This window comes from Herpailurus yagouaroundi, unplaced genomic scaffold (assembly GCF_014898765.1).
Source record: "Herpailurus yagouaroundi ecotype Mexico unplaced genomic scaffold, PumYag 569, whole genome shotgun sequence".
NCBI lineage: Eukaryota > Metazoa > Chordata > Mammalia > Carnivora > Felidae > Herpailurus > Herpailurus yagouaroundi.
The window spans coordinates 6,997,475-7,023,725 of record NW_024412786.1 but is presented as its reverse complement, the minus strand read 5'-3'; the positions used below and the strand labels follow the sequence as shown (position 1 = coordinate 7,023,725).

The 26,251-nt window shown below is 59.4% G+C and overlaps 1 protein-coding gene across 2 annotated transcripts in view; it reads right to left on the bottom strand.

The window, feature by feature from the left end:
• OSBPL5 (oxysterol binding protein like 5) overlaps positions 1–25,510 on the bottom strand; it is an 81,138-nt gene extending 55,628 nt beyond the window's left edge. Inside the window, exon 1 of one of the 2 annotated variants that reach the window (XM_040466073.1) lies at positions 25,410–25,510. In XM_040466073.1, coding sequence (XP_040322007.1) covers positions 25,410–25,424 — 15 coding nt within the window. In that variant the 5' untranslated portion in view covers positions 25,425–25,510. Of the gene's footprint in view, positions 1–58; positions 179–25,409 lie in introns of those variants that run through there. The other variant, XM_040466078.1, reaches the window with a different exon arrangement.
• Positions 25,511–26,251: the final 741 nt, after the last annotated feature.

Here is a 26,251-nt window from a genome sequence, read left to right as displayed (position 1 = left end):
CCCCTCCCCGGGCCCTCCCGGACGCCTCCCGCGCCCTCCCCGCCCGCCGCGCCCCTACCGTGCCGCGACTCGGAGCCGGCGGGGCCGGGCGCGCGGGGCTCAGCTGGCGGCGCGGCCCGGCTGCAGGAAATGCCAGAGGACTGATCCAACCGCGGAGCCCGGGGAGGGAGCGGCGGCGGAGGGAGGAGGGAGGAGGGAGCCGGGAGGGGAGGGGGCGGGGAGGAGGGAGGGAGCGGGAGGAAGGAGCAAGGGAGGAGCGGGGAGGAGCGGGGAGGAGGAGGGAGGGGGCAGCAGGGGGGAGGAGGAGCGGGTAAGGGGGAGGGGCGGGAGGGCCGCGCTGGAGCGGGGCGCAGGGACCCCAGAAACCAGAGCCCTTTGTCCTTGTGCTACATGTCTGCTCTGACCCGCCCCCAACCCACACCCCGTGTTTCTAATGCACCTCAGGACTCCTGCTAGGAAGCCCCGGCTCCTGCAGATTTCCTTCTGTGTGTCCCCCGACATCCCTCCTGCTCCCAGAGACCCTATTAGACCCCAAAGCCCCTTTGCATAGAAAAGACCCGCTGAACAACCCCAGCTGGGAGCTGAGGAGTGAGGCTCTAAAGTGCTCTGAGCTCCTTGCTGGCCCCAGGGTCTCCCCAGCCCTGGTCCCCCAGACTGAGGCACTCTAGAACCTTGGTCTTGAACCGCCCAGGGCCTTCCCATAGTAACTATCCCCCAGAGACCCGAACTAGCCGAACCGGGCCCCTTTCAGGCATCCCCAGACCAGGTAGGACACGTAAGGGCACAGACCTTTCCCAAGCAGAAACCCTCTACCTGTTCCCTTCCAAGGGAAGAGGCTGACCCTCAGCGGAGCCCCAGCCTCCTACCCCAGGCTGCTCCCCCCCTTCCCCCCCCGCCGCCCCCCTGCCAGCCTCCTCCCCCAGCCTCCTTCCCAATCTAAAGCTGCTGGCCCACACATGTGTTTCCACCTTTTCATTTTATGTTGGGCCAAGAGTGCCTCAAGGGCGGCCCCTAAGCCTGAAGGTCAGGGGGATGCAGCCAGACCACCAGGAGACAAGCCTGGGATACTTGCCTGCCCACAGGGGCCCCTTTCAGCCCCAGGGACTGTAGAAGGCACTGGGGGGGGGGTCCCCTGCAAGAATGCCTGCCTTCCCTCTGCCGCCAGCCGGCAGGTGGGTGGCCCGGACCAAATCCCTTCCAACCTGAGCACTCTGCCCACTGTTAGACCAGGCAGTGGTTCCCCTGGGGCGCAGAAGCACCAGCGACTGATGGCGCTCAGAGGGGCCACGGGCTGGGGTGTGTGATGCCCGGGCCTGCTCTGGGCTCCCTCCACCCCCACCCTCACCCCCAGAGCTAGCCTGCCTGCTCCTACCCCCAGAGTCACCTTGCAAGGCCTTCCCACGCAGAACTGCTCAGACAAGATGCTCAGGGCCATAGTGGACCCCCGTCTCCAGGAGAGGGTCTGCTCAGTGCGCAATGCAGGGAGGACAGAGACCACCCCGGCCAGGACGACTCTTGGAAGCCTCTGCGCAAAGCCGGGGCGTGGTGGCCAGGAGCCTGGCAAATTGCTTGCTGCCGGGCCAATCTACAGGGGACTGAGGAAGAAAACAAAGCTGTTGGCCCCCGGGGGCGGAGGTCCCAGGGGCCAAAGTAGGGAAAGTCTCCAGTCACTGATGATGCTGGCTATTGGAAGCCAGCTTGATTTCACAAAATGACACTGCTGAGGGTGGAGGTCAAAGGGACACCCGGCCAAGAATAGGGATGGGGAGGGGGGAAGCCCCCCTCCAAGGTGACAGAGGCGGGTGGGTCAGAGGGTGGAGCCCGACCTGATGCACTCACTGGGATGGATGGCCAGACGGCCACATGGGAAGGGAGGAGGGGGACACGCTACCCGCCCCGGCACCTAGGTGTCAGGTGCCCCGTCCAGCTACACGGCTGGGACGGGACTCTTCCAGGGGGGCCCCCCTTCCAGCTTCTCGCCTGGTTCTGGGGAGTCGGCCCGATGAAAGGGGATGCCGCCCAGCTCCTGGAAGGTGACCTGTTCCTCTGGGCCTCAGCGCACCTGCCCGTCAGATAGAGGCAGGGTCGGGGCACCGTGCTCAGTGCAGGAAACACGACTGTGAGGAGGCTGGGCGATGAGCGGAGCACAGAGGACAGCCGCCTAGAGCTGCTGGGGCCCGAGCAAGTCCGGGCACCCCCGTGCCTTGGTGTCCTCACCTAGAAGTGGGGACGAGAGTGGCCCTCCCTCCTCCCCAGCTCCGCGAGGCCCAGAGTCCCCAGAGGGGGAGCAGACTTCTAAGGCGGACCCAGGGGGAAGGAACGGCTCGCACTGTCCCTGAACAACGGCCACCACGGGCTTCTTACTAACTTCCAACTCGTGATAATTCCGCCAGACCTGCCTGTGAGAAGCAAGAGTTTTAAAGGCTCCTTTGCAAATGTGGCCTTGACTCTTGAGCGAGTGGAATGTAATTGAAAGCTAAGGCGGCTGCAACCTCAGCCGGGGGCGACGTGGCCTCTCCTCTTGAGGCGACGCTGGCGATGTCTGGGGACATCCCAGGGTGTCGGCCCTGGAGGGGGTGCCCCCGACAATCTAGTGGGTAGAGGCCGGGGATACAGCTAAAAACCCATCGCCACACAGGACTGCATCCCAAGCCGGGAACCATCTGTTTCCAGAAACCCTGCTGTAGAATAAACTTTTGACTGTTGGGGTCAGTCCTTAGTTCCCAGCGGTGGCTCGGTCCTTGGGGATCGCCCAGCTCCCCCAGACCTCCTGTTGATGTACCCACACCCTAGCCCACATTTTCCGTGCTGAGGGGCTCTGGACACACTGAGTCGGTTAAACCACCCAAACGCCTTAGGAGGCAGGCGTTATCGTGACCGGCTCTGTTTTACAGATGGGGAAACTGAGGCACAGAGCCGGGAAGAAAGCTCTCACAGTGGGCGAGGATTCACTCCCAGCCGTGTGCTCCGAACCCCTCCACCCTGTTGCCCAGTTAAAGGAGAAGCAGGCCCAGAGAGCACCCCTCACAAGCCCCCGCCCTTTCTCTTGTACCTGGCTGTCCCCCTGGCAAGGGGTGGAGTAGCCAGGACAGGATGGAACATACCCGGGCCTGTTTCAGAGAGGGTGCCTGCAGGGGTGGGCTGCCGGGGGCTCCGGCCTCTGCAGGGCCAGGCACTGGTGGGCCGTGGTCCACGGGGGAGGGGAGAGCTGGACCAGAGGCATGACAAGCCGCCTCCGTCCCTAATCTTTCCAAGCTAGCTCAGGCTGCAGTAATGATTTCTTCCCATCTCTCAGGGGAAAAGACTGAGGCCCAGGTAGTAAGGGTGCCGCTGGAGTTAGCTGGGATCCCCTACTCCTAGCTGGGCCCAGATCCCGTTGCCCTGGGCAGCAGCGGGGCAACCTGGGGGGTTGGCCAGGGCGGGTGAGCCTGACCCCCTCCCCACATTCCGAACAGAAGTTCAAAGCCCACACGCTTCCACAACACAATAGCTGATCAGAAAAACACTTGTGGTGCTTATCAATGCCTCACCATGGGCCTGGCACTGTGTCCCCACTTTCCACGTGTGACCCACTGCACCCCGGCTCCCTGTAGGTGGGGGTCACCATAGCAGTGAGGTGAGGCCATCAGCTGGGGGCCAGGCAGCCCGGAAGGACTGAGGCGGGGCTACATGTCAGGCCGGCCCTGCCGGCTGCTGGAGCTCTTCCCCAGTGCAGGAGGCGGGCTCTCCCTCTCCTTCTCTGGACTGGGCAGGACGGGGCGGGATGGGGCGGGACGGGGCGGGACGGGGCGGGACCGTGTCTGCGGCTGGCTCAGCGGCTCAGTTCCCAGAGTGGAGAGGGGAGGTGGGGCCTGGGGTGGAGCAGAGACGTTCCTTGTCCCCTGATGTGGCCCTCTTCCTCCAGGAGCTGAGCCACCAAGCCGGGTGGGGGGCGCAGAGCAGGGGCCCTTTTCCGTTGTCTCGTTCTCTCCGGGGAACTGGTGAAGTCCAGCCGTGGAATCGGCCTGAAGAATGCTGGGGGGGGGGGGGGGGCCGCCGCTGTGCGGGGGGGCCCTGAGCAGGCCTGCTGCCTGGGTGGCGCTCACACGTGCCCCCCTGCTCCCCTGCCTCTGCCCGTCGCTGGGTTACACGCGTACCCATCCTCCCGAAAGACACGCCTAAGCCCCTGATGGAGACCCACGCCTGCCGGTATAGAGACGTGGCATTTCCCGACTCTCGGCGACACCTGGAGGAACAAGAAGGTGCTATTTATAGGGCAACACCCCCTATAAATGTCCAGACTCTGCGTCTGGCCCTCCTGCGTGGGCTCAGTGCCTGCGGCACCCTCCAGAGCACTGAGCACCGAGAAGGGGGCAGGACCACGGTGGGCACGGCTGAGAGGTGGGGTGACGCGCCTGGGGGGTCTCGCGGGGTCGCCCCGAAGCACCCTGAGGGTCGGCAGCGCCTGGAGGAGCGGGGCCAGCCGGCTCGCCCCCGGCCTCGGGCTCCTGCAGGGCCCTCCTGGAGCTGGGCCGGAACATTTCTGCCTGCTGCCGACCTCTCCTCCGGGCGAGAGCAGCATCCGGAAGCCGGATTCAGCTGGAGAAGGCGCTGGCCATCCTTGGCGCTCCTTGGCCTGTGGATGCGTCCCTCTGTCGGCCCCCGACCTTCCGCCCTCCTGTGTCGCTGTCCTGAATCTCCCTCTCCTTTCTCGCATAAGGACACAGTCGTTGGATTGAGGGTCCACCGAGATCATCCAGAATGATTTCAGCAGGAAACCTTTGACTTCATTACACCCGCAGAGACCTTATGTCCAAATCAGGTCACAGTGTCAGGCCCTGGGGGTTTGGACGTGGACCTGTCTTCCTGGGGCGTCTTGCGTTTGCCCGTCAAATACCCGCAGTGCTTGTATTGGTGAGCCAGTCTTCTGGGACCTTCTTTCCCTTTCTAAATGCTTTTGTTCCGATGGGCCTCTGGGTGGCTCAGTCGGGTGAGCGTCCAACTCTTGATTTGGGCTCAGGTCACGATCCCGGGGTCGTGGGATCGAGCCCCGCATCAGGCTCCACACTGAGCCTGGAGCCTGCCTGAGATTCTCTCTCTCTCTCCCTCTGCCCTCCTCTGTGTCCTGTCCCCTCTCTTCCTCTCTAAATAAATGCTTTTGTTCTGAGTCTCCATTTGAGGACACAGCCCCGGGGTCCTGGAAGGCATTGACCAGAGCAGATCCAGGCTGGACGCCTATCCCCTGCCCTCCCTACCTGGTTCCAGACAGGAGGGAGTGGGCAGCGAGGGCTTTTCCTGGAGCACTGAAGGCTGAGCCTTCCGTGGGGCCCGCGCTCCCGGTCTTGTCATCACGAGCCGGCCAAAAGGGATTTGGCAAGCCCACTTAGGGGCTGAGAGCCGGCTTTCGAGAGCCTGCCCTCGGGAGAACCATGAGGAATCTGGCAAATGGTCTCTTCTCTGTCGGGGAGGGCCCGGGGCCGCTGCCTCGGGACACACGGACAGGGAGCGCTAAAAGAAAAGGTTCCCAGGCAAGATCTGCGGCCACAGCGGCCGCTGGGTGCCTGACGGAGGTGCTTCGTCTCGGGATGCGGACACTGTCCCCGGGAGGGCAGCTCTGCAGACTCCCAGCGCCGGGCCTGGTGGCCGTCTCCAACGCTGCCCCCCTGGCCAGGGCACGGCCTCACCCGCCACTCTCTCACGGGGCTGGCTTCGGTCGGCAGGCAGCACTCGTGCACCAGGAGGCAGACGAGAAGCCCGGCAACAGCACGCACAGGTGACGGAGAACGCGGGGAGGGAAGGTCACGCGGGTCACGTGGCAGGGCAGCCGCGGAGCACGGGTCGCTCGGGGCCGCTTCTGGTGTCCCTGCAGGAACACCGGGACGCCCCGCCGCTGACAATGTCTACACTCGCTTCGGAGGATCTAGGGCGGCAGTTCTCAAAGCGTGAACTTGGAGCCCTCCTGGGGCCGCTGAGACCGTTCCAGCCGTCCAAAGCATGACAACACTCGCTTCGCTTCCAGGATGCTACTCGCCTCTCTCGCCTGTGTCCTCTTGCCGCTTACGGGGAATATTCCAGAGGCTGCAGCCATGCGAGGTCGCAACGGATTGAACGCGGAACCAGGTGTGAGAATCCAGCTGGCTTCCGTTGAGCCAGATATTAGAAAGACTCTCAAAACCATGCAAAACAATTCCACTCTCTCCACTAAATACTTTTGTTTTGGGAAATACAGTCTTCGTGAATAATGCGCTATTTAAGAAGATAAATAGTGCATTATTTATGTTAATATAATGGGCTTGTCACTCTTATTTTTAAATGAATCATTAAATATATTTTTTAATTGGAGTAAACATTGACGAATTAATCTGTAGAAGCAAATGTTCTTTGTGGTCCCTTTACTTTTCCTTAAAAGGGAAAGGATCCTGAGATTAAAAGGTTTGAAAGCCACTGATAACGATGAGGCTGGAAGGTGCATTATAAAGATTTCAGTATGGCTGGAATGACCTTGGGCTTTGGAGTCAGGACGATGTGGATCTAGGCTTGGCCACTCCCACCCACTCCTCTCCTGCTATTATCATCATCATCATCGACACCATCGCCATTGTCACCTCCATCATCGTCACCATCACTGCCGTCACCACCATCATCCCCCCACCACCATTATCGTCAAAGTCTCCACTACCCTTGCTGTACCAAAGTACCTGACACATTTAAATGTAATCTAACAGGGGCTCCCCGGTGGCTCAGTCGGTTGAGCGTCCGACTTCGGCCCAGGTCATGATCTCGCGGTTCGTGAGTTCGAGCCCCGCGTCGGGCTCTGTGCTGACGGCTCGGAGCCTGGAGCCTGCTTCGGATTCCGTGTCCCCCTCTGTCTCTGCCCCTCCCCAGCTCATGCTCACACTCTGTCTCTGTCAAAGATAAAAAAAAAAATAAATAAATGTAATCTAACAAAATATGCAAAAAGTCTGTTTGCTGAAAATACAAAACGCTGATGGGAAAAAAAAAACACTGAATAAGAAATAAATGGAGAGACATACCATGCTCATGAACTGGAACACTTAATACTGTTGAATGTTAATTTGCCCCCAAACTGATCGATAGATTCAATGCAGTCTCAGTCCAAATTCTGGTAGGATCTTTTGGTATAGAAAGTGAAAGCTGAATCTAAAATTTACACAGAAAATCAAAGTAACTGGAATATCCAAAGCTGTTCTGAAAAAATGTAATAAAATTGGAAAACTCACACCGCTTGACTTTAAGACTTACGCTAAAGGCAAAGAAGTCAAGATTGCAGTATTGGGAGAAGAACAGATGCAGAGGTCAACGGGGCAGAAACAGACCCACACGTATATGTCAATTGACTTCTGACAAAGATACAAAGGCAATTCGGCAGAGAAAGGAGAATCTTTTCGGCAACAGTATTGAAACAAGTGGACAGCCACGTGCAAAAATAAACACACATAAGCCGTGGTCCACACCTTTCACCTTAACCAAAAGTCAACTCAGCATCTATCCTAGACCCGGAGACATAAAAGCACAAAACTCCAAGGAAAAACACAGGAGAAACTCTTTGTGACTTTGTTGGGCCGTGGTTCCTCAGCTACAATACCAAAAGCACAATCTGTACCAGCATAAGATGATACATCGGACTTCAGCACCTCATCAAAGTTCAAAACTTCTCCTCTTTCAAAGACGCTGTTAAGAGAGTAAGAAGACAAGAGGCGCCTGGGCGGCTCAGTCGGTTGAGCGTCCGACTTCCACTCAGGTCATGATCTCATGGTTCATGAGTTCAAGCCCCACGTGGGGGCTCTGTGCTGACAGCTCGGAGCCTAGAGCCTGCTTCAGAGTCTGTGTCTCCCTCTGTCTGCCTGCCCCTCCCTGCTTGTGCTCTGTCTCTGTTTCTCTCTCAAAATTAAATAAACATTAAAAGAAAACTTTAACGACATTAAGAGGACAAGCCACAGGCTAAGAGAACATGTTTGCAGAACACGTATGCGATAAAGGACCAGTATTCGGAATACATAAGGAATTGTCAGAACTCACTAAGAAAATAAAAGCAACCCAATAAAAAGGGGGAAAAGATCTGAGCAACCTTCTTACCAAAGAAGGCGTACCTGTGGCGAATAAGGCTACGGGAAGGCTTTGCTCACGAGGGTGTTACAGACGGAAGTCACCATGAGATGCCGCTACGTGCCCGTTAGAATGGCTGGAACCCCCACCACGCAGGCAAGGAACCCCAGTGCTGGCCCGGCTGTGCAGCAGCAGAGCCCTCACACGTTGCTCATAGGGGCGGCGAAGTGCGTGTGTGTGTGCGTGTGTGTGCGTGTGTGTGTGTGTGTGCAAAATGGTGCTGCCACCTGGGATGACAGTTTGGTGGTTTCTCCTAAAGGAAAGCACACTGACCATGGGGCCTGCCCATCCCACATCTGGGTATTTCAGTAAAAACCTACACCCACACGAGGCTCGATTCATAATGGCCCAAGACCGAAGCAACCCAGTGTTCTTCACAGGAGGGGATAAGCAAACTGTGGTACGTCCATTCAGCGGAGAGCTAGTCAAAGGAACAGAGTGCAGACGGGCCCCACAACACGGATGAGTCCCAACGCCCTGCAAGTGGATGGAAAGGCCTATGTGCGGCATGATGCGCGTGGCGTTCTGGAAAAGGTGAGGTATAGGGACCGGAGCCACATCGGTCTTGCCGGGGGCTGGGGGTGGGGGTGCACGGACCGCGAGGAGACACCTGGAGGTTCTGGGGGCTGTCGGAACTGTCTTTACACTACGGCAGACGTGTGCAAAGCTCAAACCGCTACCCCCTGAAAAGGGCGAACTTTACAGAGTGTGATCACACTTGACAAAAGCGTGTCGGGGGAACGATGGAAAAGTGTATATACGTAAGTGGTAAGCAACAATGTGAAACATCAGAAAGGAGTGAGTAGGATGGGCTCGGCTTGCCCGCACACACCAGGCCCTGCGAGGTCTCCGGAGAGGGCCCCGCGTGCAGGACCAGCTCCAGACCTTCCCAGAGATGCTGCCGGGCCCGGGGTCCTATTGCCAGGCCTGGGCCACGGGACCCAAGCCCTCAAAGGTGTGGCTCCCAGAACGTGGCCAGGGGGCAGAGGACGATGGAGGTTGGTCATTGGCCGAGGCTGGTGTGACAGCCCCGTGGAGCCGGCGCAGGACAAGGCAGCCGCAGACACCGCGAGCCGCGGAGGGCAGGCTGGACACACATGAACGTCCGTGCCTCAGAGCCTCTGGAAGTGTCCCTAGAACCGGGAGCGTGCCCGGCCGGGGAATGCTCGTCCGGGCTGAGAGAGGAGAGAGGAGACACGTCCATCACTGCAGGCCTGAGGGTCCTCTACCTGGTCCTCTCCAGGGGCGTTTGGCCGCGAGCGTGGGGCAGTCCTCCCAGACGCAGCTCCCGGCTGGGGGCCTGGCACCATTCCCGGAGTGGGCGTGTGCAGCGGGGGGGCAACCGGGGGGCGGGCAGGGCCTGGCTGGGCCCGCGGCTCCTGTATCCCCTTGGGGGACAGGTAGACTCCAGAGGAGGCCTCTCGTGGGCACGACCAGCGGCCCCCACTCCCTCTCCTTCCTTCCTGCTTCCTAACGAAAACCATTTCCTTGAAGTCCACACCCTCCGTCTGGCAGAGTTGTAACTCTCCCTCCCAACAACTGACCATAATTGCCTTGATTCTTATTTGAGGCCCTATTTTGTGGGAAGAGCCTCAGCCCGTGCAGATTGGGGACGTTTATATTTCGACCGTGGGCCTCTAGCCACTTAGCCAGGCCCAGGACGACAGCCACACACAAGGAATGGAGCTGGACCCCTACCTTAGGTCACGCACAGGCCGGGCCAAGCGGGTGACAGACCTAAGTGTGAGGCCGGGAGAGAGCGTAGGCACCAGCTCCTCTGATGACGGTCTTGGCGACGTTTTCAGGCCAGTCTCCCCAGGCAAGAGCAGCGGACACTAAAACTAACAGGCGGGATCACAGCCAACGGAAGTTTCTGCTCCGCCAGGGAAACCACCAATCAAACGGTAAGGCAACCCCCTGCTTGCAAGAAGATGTTTGCAAATCGGACGTCCGACAGGGGTTAGTATCCAAACTATATAAAGAACACCTACCGCTTACTATCAAGAAGAAAAAGTAACCTGATTTAAAAATGGGCAGAGGACAGGAACGGACGTTTCTCCAAAGACACACAGATGGCTGCCAGCGCGGGAAAGGACGCCCGACACCCCTCACCAAGGAAATGCCTCGCACCTGTCAGAGTGGCCACAAGCAAAAACACGGACAACAACAGGTGCTGGCGACGAGGATGTGGAGGAAAAGGAACCCTCGTGTGCTGTCGTGGGGGGATACAAGTTAGCACGGCCACTGTGACAACAGCATGGAGGTTCCTCAGAAACTTAACAAGATAGAACTAATGTGTGACCAGTAATTTCACTTTCGGGTATTTATCTGAAAAGAAAAAGAGAGAAAGAAAGAAAGAGAGAGAGAAAGAAAGAAAGAGAGAAAGAAAGGGAGAGAGAAAGAAAGGAAGAAAGAAAGAAAGAAAACGCTAATTTGAAAAGCTACCTGCAACCCTGTTTATTGCAGCATTATTTACAATAGCCAAGATATGGAAACGACCTAATTGTCCGATGGATGAACGGATAAAGAAGATGTTATACACACACACACACACACACACACACGCACGTGCGCGCGCGTGCGCACGCACACACACACACACACACAGGAATATTACTCAGCCATAAAAAAGGAAATCCTACCATCCGCAGCAACACAGATGGGCCCAGAGGGTATTACAGTAAGTGAAATAAGTCAGAGAAAAACACCGTATGGTTCACTTCTACGTAGACCCTAACGACACAAAACAAACACACAAAGCCAAACAGGAACCGACCACAGGAAAGAAACTGGTGCTTTGCCAGAGCAGAGGGGAGGGGGGCAGGCGAAGTAAGAGAAGAGGATCCTCAAAGAACAGACTTCCAGGGGCACCTGGGGGGCTCCGTCGGGCGAGCGTCCGACTCTCGATTTCAGCTCAGATCACCGTCGCTCGGCTCGTGAGATCCGGCCCCGCGTCGGGCTCTGCGCCGAAAGCGTGGAGCCTGCTTGGGATTCTGTCTCTCCTTCTCTCTCTGCCCCTCCCCCGCCTGCTCTCTAGACCTCTCAAAATAAATAAAAATAAACCTTAAAGCAAAAAGAAGTGCATATGGTTAAAACAAAACAGACAATAACAACAACAAGCACAAATTTCCAGTTGTAAGATAAATAAATAAGTCACCAGGAAGTAAGGCGCAGCTCGGGGAATACGGTCAACAAGGTAGTGGCCCCGGTCAGGTGCCAGGCGGTGCCTGGATTACCAGGGGGATCGCATCCCAACGTATGAAAACGCCGCATCGCAATGTTGCGCCCCTAAGACAAAAAAGGAGTACTGCGTGCCGATTACACTCGGAAAAGGAATATATGTTGGTAACCGTCGTAAGTCTCAGCCTTAAAATATTGACCACTGATCGTTAATTTCTCTTTGGCAGACGCCATTTCTTCCCACTGTGTATTTTTATCAAGTGTCTTGCTTCAGCCCAATAATTCCCTAACTCAGGGACACCTGAAAAATGGGACCCTCACCTGCTCGACCCCATGTGACCCAAGGGACTGGTGGGTTCGCTCATCAGACATATTAAAGGGAGAGCACACCGGCCCACGTCTCTGCAATTAGTGCAAATGTCTCTCCTGTGGCCGCTCTCTGGTCCCTAAATCGATCTGTTTTCCTAGTTTCCGATTCCAGCTCCAGACAGAACACACAATCAATGTCAAGCGAGCAGCATAGCCCAGCCACGGGATGCTCGACAAAAGATAGAGACAAGAGATAGATTCCGGGTGGCCTGGCCCTCCCAGCCCTTCTAAGTCTCGATGTGTCAAAGTAACGAAGTGTATTTAGATACAATTTAGCTGATAGGGCTCTTCAAAAACAAAAAACAAAAACCTTCCCCTAGTTCTGCTTTAAAAGAGAGAACATAGTCACAATTGATGTTTATTCTCAGACCCGGTGATAGTATGATTTCATGTCTTTTTTATTGTTCATTTCCTGGAATAAAGGGAGGAAACTTAAAAAACAAAAAATCTAGACCGACACGATTCCACCAGACTTTGTGAAATGATGGGAATGTCTGGTAAGCTCTGTGGCCCACTTTGGTGGCCACCAGCCACGTGTGGTTTGCCAAGCACTTGGAATACGGCCGTGTGACCGGGGAGCTGAATCTTAATGAATATGGCATCGGTTTGCCTGGGCCAGTGTGACCAGCGGCTGCTGTGACAGGCCACACGGGACTAGACTCTGACAAGCTGTGTATCTGCTTTTCTGCAGTGACCTCTCTCCCTTCAGACCCCAAACCTGGTTAGCAGGTGAAAAGGGCCCAGGGCAAAAAGAAACTGCCCATTAAGATGTCAGTACGACTTGGGGCACCTGGGTGGCTCAGCTGGTTGAGCGTCTGACTTTTTTTTTTTTAATTTTTTTTTAACATTTATTTATTTTTGAGACAGAGACAGAGCATGAATGGGGGAGGGTCAGAGAGAGGGAGACACAGAATCTGAAACAGGCTCCAGGCTCTGAGCTGTCAGCACAGAGCCCGACGCGGGGCTTGAACTCACTGACCGCGAGATCATGACCTGAGCCAAAGCCGGCCGCTTAACCGACTGAGCCACCAAGGCGCCCCTGACTCTTGATTTCTGCTCAGATCATGATCCCAGGGTCGTGAGATCGAGCCCTGCATCAGGTTCCACGCTGACAGCATGGAGCCTGCTCAGGATTCTCTCTTTCTCCCTCCCTCTCTCTCTCTGCCCCTCCCCCTCCTCAAAAGTAAATAAACATTAAAAAAAGATTTCAATACTCCTGAAAGCAATCTACAGACCCAATGCAATCTCTAGCAAAATCCCAATGACTTTTTTGCAGAAATAGAAAAATCCATCCAAAAGTTCATATGACATCATGAGGACCCCCGAACAGCCAAAACGATACTGAATAAAAAGAACAAAGCTGAAGGATCTACGCTTCCTGATTTCAAAACTTCTGACAAAAGCTACGTTATCAAAACAACGCGGCAGTGGCATAAAGAGAGACGCACAGACTGATGGAACGGATGAGAGCCCAGAGGTCAACCCTCACACGTGGTCGAACAATCTGCAAGATTCTGCCAGATTCTGCCAAGACCGTCCAATGGGGGGACTTTCAGGAATGGTCTTGGGGGTACCCGACACGCACGTGCAGGAGAGTGAAGTTGGACCCTACCTCACACCATGTACAGAAATTCACTCAATGGATCAAAGCCCTAAACGTAAGAGCTATAGAAAGAATGCCCAGAGGAAAACACGGCGGGAAAGCCTCATGACCCTGGGTTGGGCACGATTTCTTGGATGTGTCGCCAAGGGCACAGGCAACAGAAGGAAAAGTAGACAAACTGGACTTAAGACTGAAAACTTTTGTGCATCACAGAACACCACCCGCCGAGTGAGAAGGGACCCACAGAAGGAGAAAACCTCTGCACACACCGGAGGAGGGATTAGTATCCAGCATACATAAAGATCTACAACTCAACAACAAGGGATTCGATTTGAAAACAGGCAGAGGGCTTGAAGAGACGCATGAATGGCCAATAAGCACATGGGAAGACGCAGGACATCGCCAGTCCCCAGGGACATGCAAATCAAGGCCACAAGGAGATACCGCCCCACGCCCCTCAGGGCAGATGGTGACTGTCAGAGGAGCAGCGCCCTTCCCGCGGCTCCCCGAGCAGCTCCCCCCCGAGCCCAGGCAGGCGTCCACGGAGAGTGCGGTTGGTGCACTGCGGCTAGGGGAGATGTGGAAGAAACAAATGTTCACAAAAGCCCATCGTGATGGCCTATTTTGTGTCTAAGGGAAGCCCAGACAGGCAGCAAAACGCTATTCTGTGTGCGTCTTGGAGGGCATTTGACCTTAACGCTACAGGACCTACCCAGGGCTCTTAATAAAGCCAAATATTGTCTGAGGGAGATCCTCATTAAGTTGTTACTGCATGCAATACGGAAGCTACACACACACACACACACACACACACACACACACACATTTAGGTCACGTTAACAGAGGTATGTTGTGTATATCATAGGAGGTGAGGATCCCAATGCACTGTAACCGGCATAAGCCCACCTGGGCTCCAGCTGGGACGCTCAAAAGTACTGCCCCGTTTTGAACGGCGCCAGGGGCAGAACCAGGTTCCAGTGCATTCCCTCCAGGATTCGGAGGCTGCAGCCTGTCTCGGTGGGAGGGGATCGCACCGTTGACTCTTGATGCGTGTGTGGGCGAGCCGGCGGCAGCAGCCTCCCACGCGGGTGACTCCGCTGCCTGGGGAAGCCGGGCTGTGCCTGCCTCGTCCTGCCAGCTCCGGTTCCACGATGCAGGTGTGGGTGAGGGCGAGTTTCTTCTTTGAAGGTTTTCATTAACGAAAATAAACGTGGTTTGAAAGGGAACCACGGGTTTCGAAGCCTTCCGATCCCGGGTGTTCACGAGGTCCGGCTGACGTCAACATAAATGGGAGCACGAGGTCCGGAAAACTGTGGCCGCGGAATGCGGTTTGGGGAGCAGCTACGGTTCCATAAGAGGAGAGGCAGGTGGCGCAGAAGATTAGCTCGTCTGCTCCATCAGGGGCTCAAAACGTGGGCCGTGGGCGGCAAATCCGGTGCCCACTCCCCGGCCTGGCTTCGTCGGAAGGGCTGTGCAGAGGGACGGCTCTGAGCGAGGCGGGGAGCGGTCCCCGCGGGCCGTCTGGGAACCCGCGGCTTCTCGAACGAAGCCAAGGGGTGTGAATGCGGGAGCTGACGCCAGGGCTTGACTGCACGTGGGCCAAGAATGTGAAGGGGGGAAACAATAGAACGACGGAAAGGCACGTCCTTCAGCCCGGCGTGTGCCTGGCATCCTCCCTCCGCAGGGACGCGCTGCTCCCAGGCTGGGCCGCTTTACTCGTGAGCCCACCCCTCCCTCAGCTCTGGGCTCTGGCCTCGCTTCCTCCCGGAAGCCCTCCCGGACATCCCCTGGCTCACTCACCTCCCCCGAGTCCCCTTGGAGCCCCATCCGTGTGGGTTGTCGGGCTCTTGAGGGGACTGGGGGCTTGGCGGGGCTCACGGTCCAGCCTGTGAGAAGGAGGGGATTCTGAGGTCCTTGGTCCTGGGGAATCTTGCTCTTTGGGTTCTGGACAGGGAGGTTTTGTCCACGCCAATCACGAAGATATGACTCTGCTCTCTGCGGGTGGCTCCCCAGACAGCCGCGCTGGGGTCACTCGGCCCCTCTTATTTCCGACCTGGTTTCCAAGTCGGGGCTCTGGAGTCCCCACCTCCTTCCGTAAAGCCCCTCCCCGACACCTAGGAGCCCGCCCAGGACCCTGAGGTGCAGAGTAGGAGAGGGCCTCCCCCCCCAACCCCCATTCCCAGGGGCTCCTGGGTAATTGGTGGGAGGGGGGGGTGGAGTTTTTACAAGCACCCCAGGTGACGCAAATGCACAGCCAGGCAGATGAATTGGGTCCCTTGGGGGGGCCCCCAACCTCCAAAGCCACAGGCAGGCCACAGACAGCTCAGCTCAAATTGGCTTACTTGCTGAGCCAGGGCCCGGGGAACCGGATGCCAGTCGCGCAGGTTCTGGGGTGCGAAGGTCTCCCCCCGCCACTTACGAAGGATCGTGGAATGGAAGGAGCAGGGAGGGAGGGACAGCTTGGCTGGATCTGGCTGCTGTCCTTGTACGGAAGCAGGAGGTCCGGTGGGTGTGGGTACATGACCCCCGCCCCCAACACACGCACAAACGCCTCTCTATTTTAGAAATAGGTCACTTGGAGCAAAGCACTGCGAGTGGCATACTCCCCCCACCCCTGTGGGCTGCTGGGATTCCAGCTCTGGGCTCGGGGCGGGGGTACGCAAGGGAGGAGCCGGGCGGACCCGCCAGGGGTCTGTGACCCCAGAAAGTCACCGGGGTCCCCCCTGCACCCGGAGAGGAGGGGAAGAGGCTGGCGCATCTGAGAGCGGGCCTGTGTGTGCAGAGTGAGCAGGAGCCCCCAGCCCTAGGGACACAGTCCGGGTGCAGCTGGCACGGGGTCCCACGTCTCAGGGACGGGGGCCGAGGGGGGCGGCGGTGCGTGGCCGGGAAACTCTCCAGGCCTGCAGCCAGCCCCACCCCTTCCCCCTGGCCCGAGTGCCGTTTCCTGCACTTTCTGGCCTCCAGCCAGGGTAGGTCTTTAGGGACCCTGGGTCAGAGCCTTCCTGACAAACAAAGATGGGGGCACTCTAGGAACGATGATCCCTGCCCCCCCCAACCCAGGGCAGGCCACCCCTTTCCTGGTGAGAGAGAGGAGCGGCAGAAAGGGGACCCTCCCAGTGGGCACCTCTGCCCCAGCCCCGAGTACGGGCCCCGGGGATGGAGTCTTCTCGGCGGGCCCAAGTGAGCTCCAGGCATCTGTGGACTCTGGCTTCTCCGCGGCACCCTCCCCGCCTCCGCAGCCCCTCTGTCCCCTGCCCTGCCTCCAGGCTGGCCGGGGGCCCCTGCTGAGATGGGCAGAGGGAAGGTTCTGCTCCGGCAGAACCAGGGGCCCGTCTCTGCAGCCCTGCCATGTGCCCCCTGGTCCCCGGGTGGGCAGGGGTGAGGGTGACGGCTCCTCTCTCTGCAGGGCCAGTGGGGTTATTGCTGTTTTCTGGGGCTCTCCTGCAGGTGCACTCCCTTACTTAGGGACCCCCCCCTCCCGAAACCCAGTATGAGGTTCTCTGGATATGCTTAATGGCTCCTGGACACCCAGGGCTCTGAGTGCTATTCTGACCTGGTCGGAACAGCTCTCTCCCTGCTAATTCACACTAAGGGTGTGAATGTTTGCCAGTAGCTTATCTGGGATCTTTCACTATGAAGCTCGGCATTCTTACTGGGAGGCACAACCTTATTCATCTTGATCCGAAAGGGGTTTGTGGACAGGGGTTCCTGGGGGGCTCAGTCAGTTGAGCATCCGACTTAGGCTCAGGTCATGATCTCACGGTTCGTGGATTCAAGCCCCGCGTTGGGCTCTGTGCTGACAGCTCAGAGCCTGGAGCCTGGAGCCTGGAGTCTGTTTCGGAGTCTGCGTCTCCCTCTCTCTCTCTGCCCCTCCCCTGCTCACACTCTGTCTCTCTCTCTCTGTCTCTCAAAAATAAATAAATGTTAAAAAAATTTTTTTTAAAAAGAATACAGACTTCAAGCTGTATCACAAAGCTGTCATCATCAAGACAGTATGGTACTCGCACAAGGACACTCAGATCCATGGAACAGGATAGAGAACCCAGAAATGGACCCACAAACGTATGGCCAGCTAATCTTTGACAAAGCAGGAAAGAATATCCGATGGAATAAAGACAGTCTCTTCAGCAAGGGGTGCTGGGAAAACTGGACAGCGACACGCAGAAGAATGAGCCCGGACCACTTTCTTACACCAGACACAAAAATAAACTCAGAATGGATGAAAGACCTAAACATAAGACAGGAAGCCATGAGAATCCTCGAGGAGAAAGCAGCAAAAAACCTCTTTGACCTTGGCCGCAGCAACTTCTTACTCCACACGTCTCCGGAAGCAAGGGAAACAGAAACAAAAATGAACTATTGGGACCTCATCAAAATCAAAAGCTTCTGCACAGCGAAGGAAACAATCAGCAAAACTGAAAGGCAACCGACAGAATGGAAGAAGGTATTTGCAAACAACATATCAGATAAAGGGTTAGTATCCAAAATCTATAAAGAAGTTATCAAACTCGACACCCAAAAAATAATCCAGAGAAGAAATGGGCAAAAGACATGAATAGACACTTCTCCAAAGAAGACCTCCAGATGGCCGACCGACACATGAAAAAATGCTCCACATCACTCATCATCAGGAAAATACACATCAAAACCACACTGAGACACCACCTCACACCGGTCAGAATGGCTCCCATGAGCAACTCAGGCAACAACAGATGTTGGCGAGGATGCGGAGAGAGAGGGTCTCTTTTGCACTGCTGGTGGGAATGCAAGCTGGTGCAGCCACTCTGGAAAACAGTAGGGAGGCTCCTCCAAAAACTAAAAATGGAACGACCCTACGACCCAGCAATCGCACTAGGAGGCATTTATCCACGGGATACAGGTGGGCTGTTTCGAAGGGACACACGCACCCCCATGGTTACAGCAGCCCTAGCGACAATAGCCAAAGGATGGAAAGAGCCCAAATGGCCACTGATGGATGAATGGATCAAGAAGATGTGGGATATAGATACAATGGAGTCTTAGTCGGCCATCAAAAAGAGTGAAATCTTGCCATTTGCAACTACGTGGATGGAACCGGAGGGTATTACGCTAAGCAAAATTAGTCAGAGAAAGACAAATATCATATGACTTCGCTCATATGAGGACTTTAAGACACAGAACAGATGAACGTAAGGGAAGGGAAGCAAAAATAATATAAAAACAGGGAGGGGGACAAAACGTAAGAGTCTCTTAAACACGGAGAACAAACAGAGGGTTACTGGAGGGGTTGTGGGGGGGGGAGGGGCTAAATGGGGGAGGGGCACTAAGGAATCTACCCCTGAAATCATGGTTGCCCTATATGCTAACTAACTTGGATGTAAATTTTAAAAATAAAATAAAATAAAAAAAGAATAGCCATGGGGCTATTGTTCAACAAGCCTCAGACGCCCCCCTCCTGTAAAATGGAAATTTTAACACCCCTTCTTGGCCAGGTTTTCAGGAGGGTTCCATGACAGAATGCCCGTGAACAGCAGGGCCCTGTGCCCGGCGTACGGTAGGCGCTCCTGGCATACAGTAGGCACTCCGTTAATGCTCCGTGGTGTCTCAGCGGTCAAGGTGGGTGGGGACTGGTGCTGGCATTGGCCCTGGTCCTTCACAGCGATCGTCATCAAGTCATCAACGCACAGAGCTGTCCCCCCTGCCCGTCAAGGGGCTCTCACCTTGTGAAGTAGGCGGCCTCTGGCTCCAGCCTGGCCTCGGCCCCGCCCACCTGCTCCTCCTGCACCCGCCTCCCCCCCCTGCAGCTCTGCACCGAAAGGATCCAAAGGATCCCGCAGAATCTCCAGTGGCCAGTTCTGCAAACCCTTACCCCACGGTGACCTCTGCTGGTCACTGGAGAGAAGGAAGCTGCTCAGGGAGAAGTGGGGAGCAGGGAGAATCTCACGCATGCCCGGGGCGGGGCGAGAACAGGCTGGAAGCCGCCCGGTGGGCGTGCAGGGCTGGGGCTGGCGGAGGGCTTGCTTAGGGAGGGCGCTCACCCCCCTACTGGCTACGCTCACCTGCAGGAAGCGGCCGGCCCGGGACACCAGGCAGGGATGCGTGATGCGTCTACCAGCCAAGAAACGCCAGAGATGGCCTAGGACCGACCGCCAGAAGCGCGAGAGACGCCTGGACCGGACTTCCCCTCGGCCCCTGGGAGGAAGCAGCCTTGCCTAGGCCGTGATCTCAGACCTGCAGCCTCCAGGTCTGGGAGGCGCTAAATGCCTGCTGTTCAGCCCCCTGTCTGGGGGCTGGGTTACAGCCGCCCCAGGACACTGATACGCACCTAGGGGTGCAGGTAGAAGGCTGAGGCACCCCAGCGCCCTGACACGGGTCTTAGGTGGGCCCATGAGGGGGTGACAGGTGGCCAGCAGGTGTCGGAAGGGCCCTGAGGCCAGGTTTTGATCACTTGGCCTGTGAGTGGCCAAACCACTCCGGCCTGCAGAAAGGAGAAAACATCTCAGGTGCAGCAGAGGACAGGGGCCGGGTGGGGGGCTCACCAGCTCAGGATCCCAGCAGGCCGCGGGTCCAGGCCCTCACCACCTGCTTCGGGGAGCGCCTGTCCCTCCTGCTCACACCTGTTTGGCCCCCCTGCCCCCCCTCCCCACCCACCCAGCTCTCGTGACTTTGTTGACTTTCTGGCTTGACTCTGAGCCCCTGCAGCGAGGTGCCGCCCATAAGGGTCTCCAGACCCCCTCGAAGGTTTCCCGGCGCGGACACCAAGGCGGTCCGGCCGCGCGTTCGCCGATGGCATCTGTGGGAAGCCCTTAGCCCGGCGCCTGGCACCTTGCAAGGCCTCCTTGCTGATGTACCGGCCGCAGCAACCCCTGCCTCGCCCACCCGTGTGCCCCGCACCCTCCGGATGTTGCAGAGAACTCGGGCAGGGCCGACAGAAATGAGAAGGAGCTTGCGCAAGACGAGGGAGAGGAGACAGCCTTGCCAGGCCGGGGACGGGGGTGGGGTGAGCTGGGATTTCAGCGGCTGACAGGCCCCGTCTGTGCCAGGAGGGCCTGCTGGTCCTGACTTCTCCTTTGCACAGCTGACAAGGACGTCGAGCCGAGGCCCTTGGCTCCCGAAGGCTGCAGGGTGTCCGGATAGCGGTGGGGGCGGCCCGCGGGCCCCAGGCAGGAGGCTCTGAGCGAATGTGGCTGTGGCTCCACCGTCTCCCAGGGTGCGGGGCCTTCGGAGCCTGGGCCTGGGGCCTGGCTTCCCTCTCTTTGCAGGGGCCCCGGGAGCCGGTCTGCTCTGCAGGTGGGCCGGCAGGTGGCGGGTTCGAGTTGGCTCAGCCCGGCTGTTGTTACCAAGGTGCCCTGGACGGAGCCCTGGGTGCACCTTTCGACCCCCCTGGGGAGCGAAGCAGGAAGGTCCCACCTCCTGGGCACCATTTGGGCAGACAGACGGCGAGCAGGCGGGCGGAACTTGACCAGCCCGCCCAAGGTCAAGCTGGGCCCACTCTCAGCAGCCCCTCCCTGCTCGCTCCCAAACTTCCAGGCAGGCGCTGTGCCTCCTCTCCAGGGCCTCGCCGCGCCCCCAACCACCGCAGATCCTCGCAGGGCCTGGAGGGAGGGAGGCGTCTCCCCCCTGCTCAGTTCCGTCCAACACCTTCCAGGGGCTTCCCTCGGCCCCTCGTCCGGGCAGCCGCGCGCTGGGTCTGGAGGCGGCCCTGCTTCCGCCGCTGGGCTGTTTGCTCCCTGCACACCTCCGAGGCCTCCTCCACGGCTCTCCAGGCCACGCTCCGTTCTCTGCCGTGGCCCCGGGTGCCCGCACGCATGTGTCTCCTGGTGCCTGGTGGCCTGGGCTCGGGACTCCCTCCCTGGGGGGCTGATTCCCCGGGACGGGGCTTCCTGGGTTGGTGATGGCCACTCTGCCCCGTGCGAACCGTTTGACCTTGAAAGTTACCGAACGTCGGGGCGGGTGGAATTTGAGGGAGACCCGAAGACCCTTCTTGGGCCTGGAGCCTGTGAGTGTAGGAGACGTGGCTCCTGGGATGTTGTCGTATGCCTTGGCGACAGTGATGCGAGCCCCCCGCTTGGTTGACTTTGGGTTCATGGAAAGGGAAACCAGGGGCGGGCCTGAGGGCTGGGCCCGGGGCTCAGACCCGGGGGAGGGGGTGGCTCCTGAGTGAGAGAGGCCTCTGCACAAGACAGGGTCTCCATGGCCGGCTTGCAGGTAGAGGAACCCCGTGGCAGGGAACTCGGGGCGGCCGGCTGGCAGTCCGCGAGGGAACGGATGGGACCTCAGTCCTACAGCTGCAGGGAATTGAATTCGGCCAATAACCCGAATCAGGAGGAGCACAGCTGGCAACGTGATTTCTGTCTGTGGGGCTCTGAGCACAGGAAACAGTAGCTGGGGGTCAGTTCTGTTTTTAAATGTTTATTTATTGACACGGTGGGGGGGGGGGGGAGGAGCAGAGGGAAAGGGAGACAGAGAATCCCAAGCAGGCTCCGAGCTGTCAGCACAGAGCCTGACCCGGGGCTCGAACTCACAAACCATGGAAGGGTGACCTGAGCTGAAATCAAGAGTCGGATGCTGACCCGACGGAGCCCCCAGGCGCCCCGTAGCTGGGGGTCATCTTAAGCCGCTTGTTTGTGACAATTTGTTCCACGGCACTAGCTGACCAATACGACTGCCGCGTGCCTCCGTTTCCCCGGCTGTGAAATGGGGTCACGGGGCCCTTACTGACAGGGAGTTGTGGGGGTTCAAGGAGGCCCCAGGGCAGTGCCCTCAGGAAGCAGGAGGGAGGCATGGTCACGGCGATCATCACAGAGCCCTGTGCTCCGCGTACCCCACTGCTCTATTCCCCATCTGCTCAGCTCTTTTCCGGGGCCTGCGGTGCCATGGGGGCCAGATGGGGGCCGTGTGCAGCTCTTCCCTGCCCTTCCTGGCCCCGAAGGAGGTTACACAGGACAGTGCCCATAAATGTTTGCTGAAAACAGCCATGGCCGGACAGACAGACGAGCCGCTGGTCAGAGAAGGGGCGTGCATCCCCCGTGGGGTGCGGCGGCCCCGGCTGTCAAGCGGCAAGGCCGATTGACGGAAGGGCCGATCTCTCAGGGGTTCCCTGGTGAGACGGTGGGTTCCTTTCCCAGGGTGGGAGCCGGCCTCCTGCTGAGCCAGCCCGCAGGGCCCCAGTGAGCTGGGGAAGGCGCCCAGAAGCACAGGAGCCGGGGCGGCCCAAGGGATGGGAGGGGGAGAGCCAGGGACCCGGGGCTCGGGGCGGCAGGGGTCTGGAGGACGGACGTGTGTGTGACAGGGGTGGGTGGGGCAGCTGAGGCCTGCCATCTGGAAGACGCTGGCTTCTTCTGACTCAGTCTGCCCGCTGAGATGTGAAATTTGCCAGCTGGAAATCAAGGCCCAGAAGGGCCCTGGGACACATCCCGGGTCACCCCGGGGCGGGGCAGAGAGCGGGCTCTTCCGGCTGGCAGGGTCTGGGCATCACTGCCTGCCCTGGCCTCGCCCAGGGGAGGGAGAGGGGGAGGGACGCCTGCCGAGCCCTCGGTGGGGGCTGGGGGTGGGACGGGGGGCCCGTGTGGGGCCCGGATGGTCTCAGTCCCTGGTGGCTCCTCGGGAAGGGAGGCAAGAGCCCAGCCAGGAGGCTTGCCCCCCCCATTGCTCACACGGGCCCAACTGCACCCCCAAAATGTCTAGTACCTTCGCCTCTTCCTCTGACTCCCGCCAGCTCCCAGCCCCCCCCCACCCCCGCCCCACCTCGGCCCTGCCCTTGGCCACAGGTTCCCTGCAGAAGAGACCTTAAATCTCACCAGCCGGAGGCTCCACCCAAAGGTCGTAGGAACACCTCCAGTGGCCCCGCAGCCCCTCCTTGTGGGGAGAGGCCAGGCTCTGACCCCCGGGGGTGGTGGGGAGGGGCCCGGGCCCAACGCCTGGCTCCCTCTGCTCTCCTCCTTCCCTGGCTGCTTGGGGCCTGAGTCGCCTGCTTGGTATTCCTCTCCTCACCTCCTCCATGCAGGCGGCCAAGGCGGGGAGCCAGCCGGAGGCCTGGGAATGTCGAGGAACCAAGAGCAGCGTGCTCTGAGGGGCAGCGGGTAGGGTCCGGCCCTGGGAGCGGCACACAGTCTCCTAAGAGGGTCACTGCCCAGCCTGGGGCCCCTTCAGGGGATGGGGCGTTGAGCAGACCTGATGTCCCCTTGCTGCAGAGGCCAGGAAGCTCCCCGGGGAGGTCTGGGTGGCTGCCCTGTTGGCCTCGGGTGGAGGGGTCTTACCTGCTGGGATGGGGGCTCAGCCCGGCCGCGGGGGCAGGTGCCCTGGGGTCAGAGCCCAGAGCGACGCCAGGCACCCCCAGAGAGCCTTCTGTGTAGCCTCGCGTACCCGGAGCATCTCACCGAGCACAGGGGCTTTAAGTACCCGGCCTGTGGGCACAGGGTCTCATCCCTACAAGCCTTTCAGGAGCCCCCTAACTACCTGAGACGTGTCTGCCCTCCAAGGTGAGTAGAAGACACACGGCAAAGCTAATGGTTGTCGGGGCGCCCGGGGGGCTCAGTCAGTTGAGCGTCTGCCTCTTGATTTCGGCGCGGGGCGCGATTCCAGGGTCATGGGATCGAGCCCCGTGCCGGGTTCCGCGCTGAGCACATTCTCTCTCCCTCTGCCCCTCTCCCCTGCTCGTTTTCTCTCGCTCTAAAAAAGTTAAATAAAGCAAAGCTCACGATTGTTTAAAGGGACCGTGACCACAGCTGACGCACACAAAGCGTGAAGTCACGACGTGCCAGCCACCCTCCCCCCCCCCCCCACGGGCTCGCCTAATTCTCACACGACTGGCCAGGCCCGCACGAGTATTCATACCACCATCCCATTTCACAGACAGGGAAGGCAAGGCACAGAGCGGATGCGGGTGTGGCCTGGGACACGCAGCTGGGAGGAAGGTCGACCATGGGGACCGGGCCCCACAGCGCCTCCATGCAGCGCCTGTTTGGCCCGCCAGCTCTTTGGCTTGCTTTTCCCCGGAGAAACCTCCAGCCCCGAAGCCTCTCCCCCCACGGCCCACCCAGGGTCCCGAGGGGCCGCTACTGCCCCGAGGGTGCTAACAGCGCCCCCTGCCCCTGCCCCTGCCCCGTGTTCTGAACCGCGTGCCTTGGCTGCAGCCACCTCTCTTACATAAAGGCAGGAGGAGGGAGCGCCTCGGTGGAGGCCTTGGAGGCGTGGGCGCTGACCTTCCCGGGCACCCGGCGGGCATCGGCCTGTCCTGGCACGGGCACATCTATGCAGCCGCCACGAAACTCGGAGAAGTGAGGAACTCACCCAAACGTGGAGCCGGGAGGGGGCTGGGTTTGCTCCTTCCCCCAGCACCTCAGTGTGACCTACAGCTGTCCCACACGGGAGCATCGGCCGGCACTGTCTCCTCCGTGATGCCGGGGGTCCCTGGACCTCAGGCTGGGGGTCAGCTCCCCCTGAGATCTCAGGCCTGAGGCCAGGCTACCTCCAGCCACGCACGGTGTCCCGGAGAACCGGCTCTGCACAGGGTCCCCCCCGCCAGCCTCAGGGGCCGGGGAAGCGGACCCCGCGGACCCCACAGTCTCCCCCCAGGCCCAGGATCTCCCCCTCACCGCCCTGAGCACCTCTCTGCCTGGTCCTCCATTCTGCCAATGCCCCCCTTCCCAAGTCTGGTTTTTAAAAAAGAAATTGTTGAGGGCAAAGCCTCCAAAAGTCGCTGCGAAGGGATGGGCGCGCTTCCCAAGTGACCACGAAGGGGGCGCTTGTCTGCCCACAAGTCCCCAAGCTCCCGTCCTGCCAGGCATCCCCGCCCAGGAAGGGAGGCCGGCCAGCCGGCCCAGGTCCCCTGGAGGTGGCGCCGGCCTGAGCGAGCGCCCGGGATGTGGGTGCAATGCAGCACGGTGCGGCCGTCCTGGCCCCGCTGCCCACTCGGCTCGGCCGCGGGACGCCGGTGGCCCGGCACGGCTGGGGGCGCTGGGCAAAGCCAGCACCAGGCTGGCCGGCGCGCCAGCCCCCGGGGAACTTGGAAGAAGTCAGCAGAAAACCGGGCGCTCCCGCCACCTGCCGCTCCCCGGCCCCCTCCCCACGCGGCTCCAGATTCCCCAAGTCCACAGCGCCCACCACCCCCACCTGCCGCGTGGCCCTTCCCCGCGGGCCCGGGGGAGCCCCCTCCCCGGGCGGCACTCACCGTGCAGCAAGGCATAGGGGCGCAGGCTCGCTCCCCGCTCCGGGCTGGTCTCCTCTGCTCCCCCCGCCTGCCGCCGGCTGTGCCAGCCAGATGGCTCAGCCAATGCCACGGACCCCGGGCCCCCCAGCCGGGTCTTCTTGGAGGGGACCCTGCCGCTCCTGAGCTGGCCAAGGTGCGCAGGGAGTGTCTGACTGGTGGCCGGGGACCGGGGGGCGGTCCCGGGGGCTGTGCGGCAGGGGGCAGGGTGCGGTGGCCGGCAGGGTCAGGGGGTGACCGCAGGGGACCTCAGCTCCCGGGGGCTGTGGAGGTCAGCATCCTCGCTGTACTCCCCCCCCCCCCCGCCCTTGCACTCTCCGGAACCCGCAGCTGTGGCCTCCTGCCCCAGCCCCACCGGCAGGACCAGGACCGGCTGCTGAAGCTGCCTCCCGGGCGCCAGGAGGATCTGGTTCCAGCGTGGCTGCGTCCTTCCGAGGTACACGAGGTGACGCCGGGCTGTTACCTAACACCCCCAGCAGCCTCGCCTTCTCTCGGGCAGGTTGGTTTAGGGATTACAGTGGGAACCACCTAGAAGACCCTCCTGTCAGGGCACCCTCGTGACCTCCCGTGGCCTCTCCTCCTCCTGGCGCACAGAGAGGGTGGGCGACTGCTGGGGTCACACAGCAAGTCAGGGGCACCGGAGAGCCCTCCTGTATCCTAGGGTAATTCTCCACCCCCCTGGGACATCCAGCTCCTTCCCAGCACCACACCCAGCCCAGCCCAGCCCAGGCTGGTCCTGCCCATCCCTGCTCTGTCTACCCTCCCCTGCCCAGCCCAGCCCTGCTCACCCCTCACCTGCCAGCCCC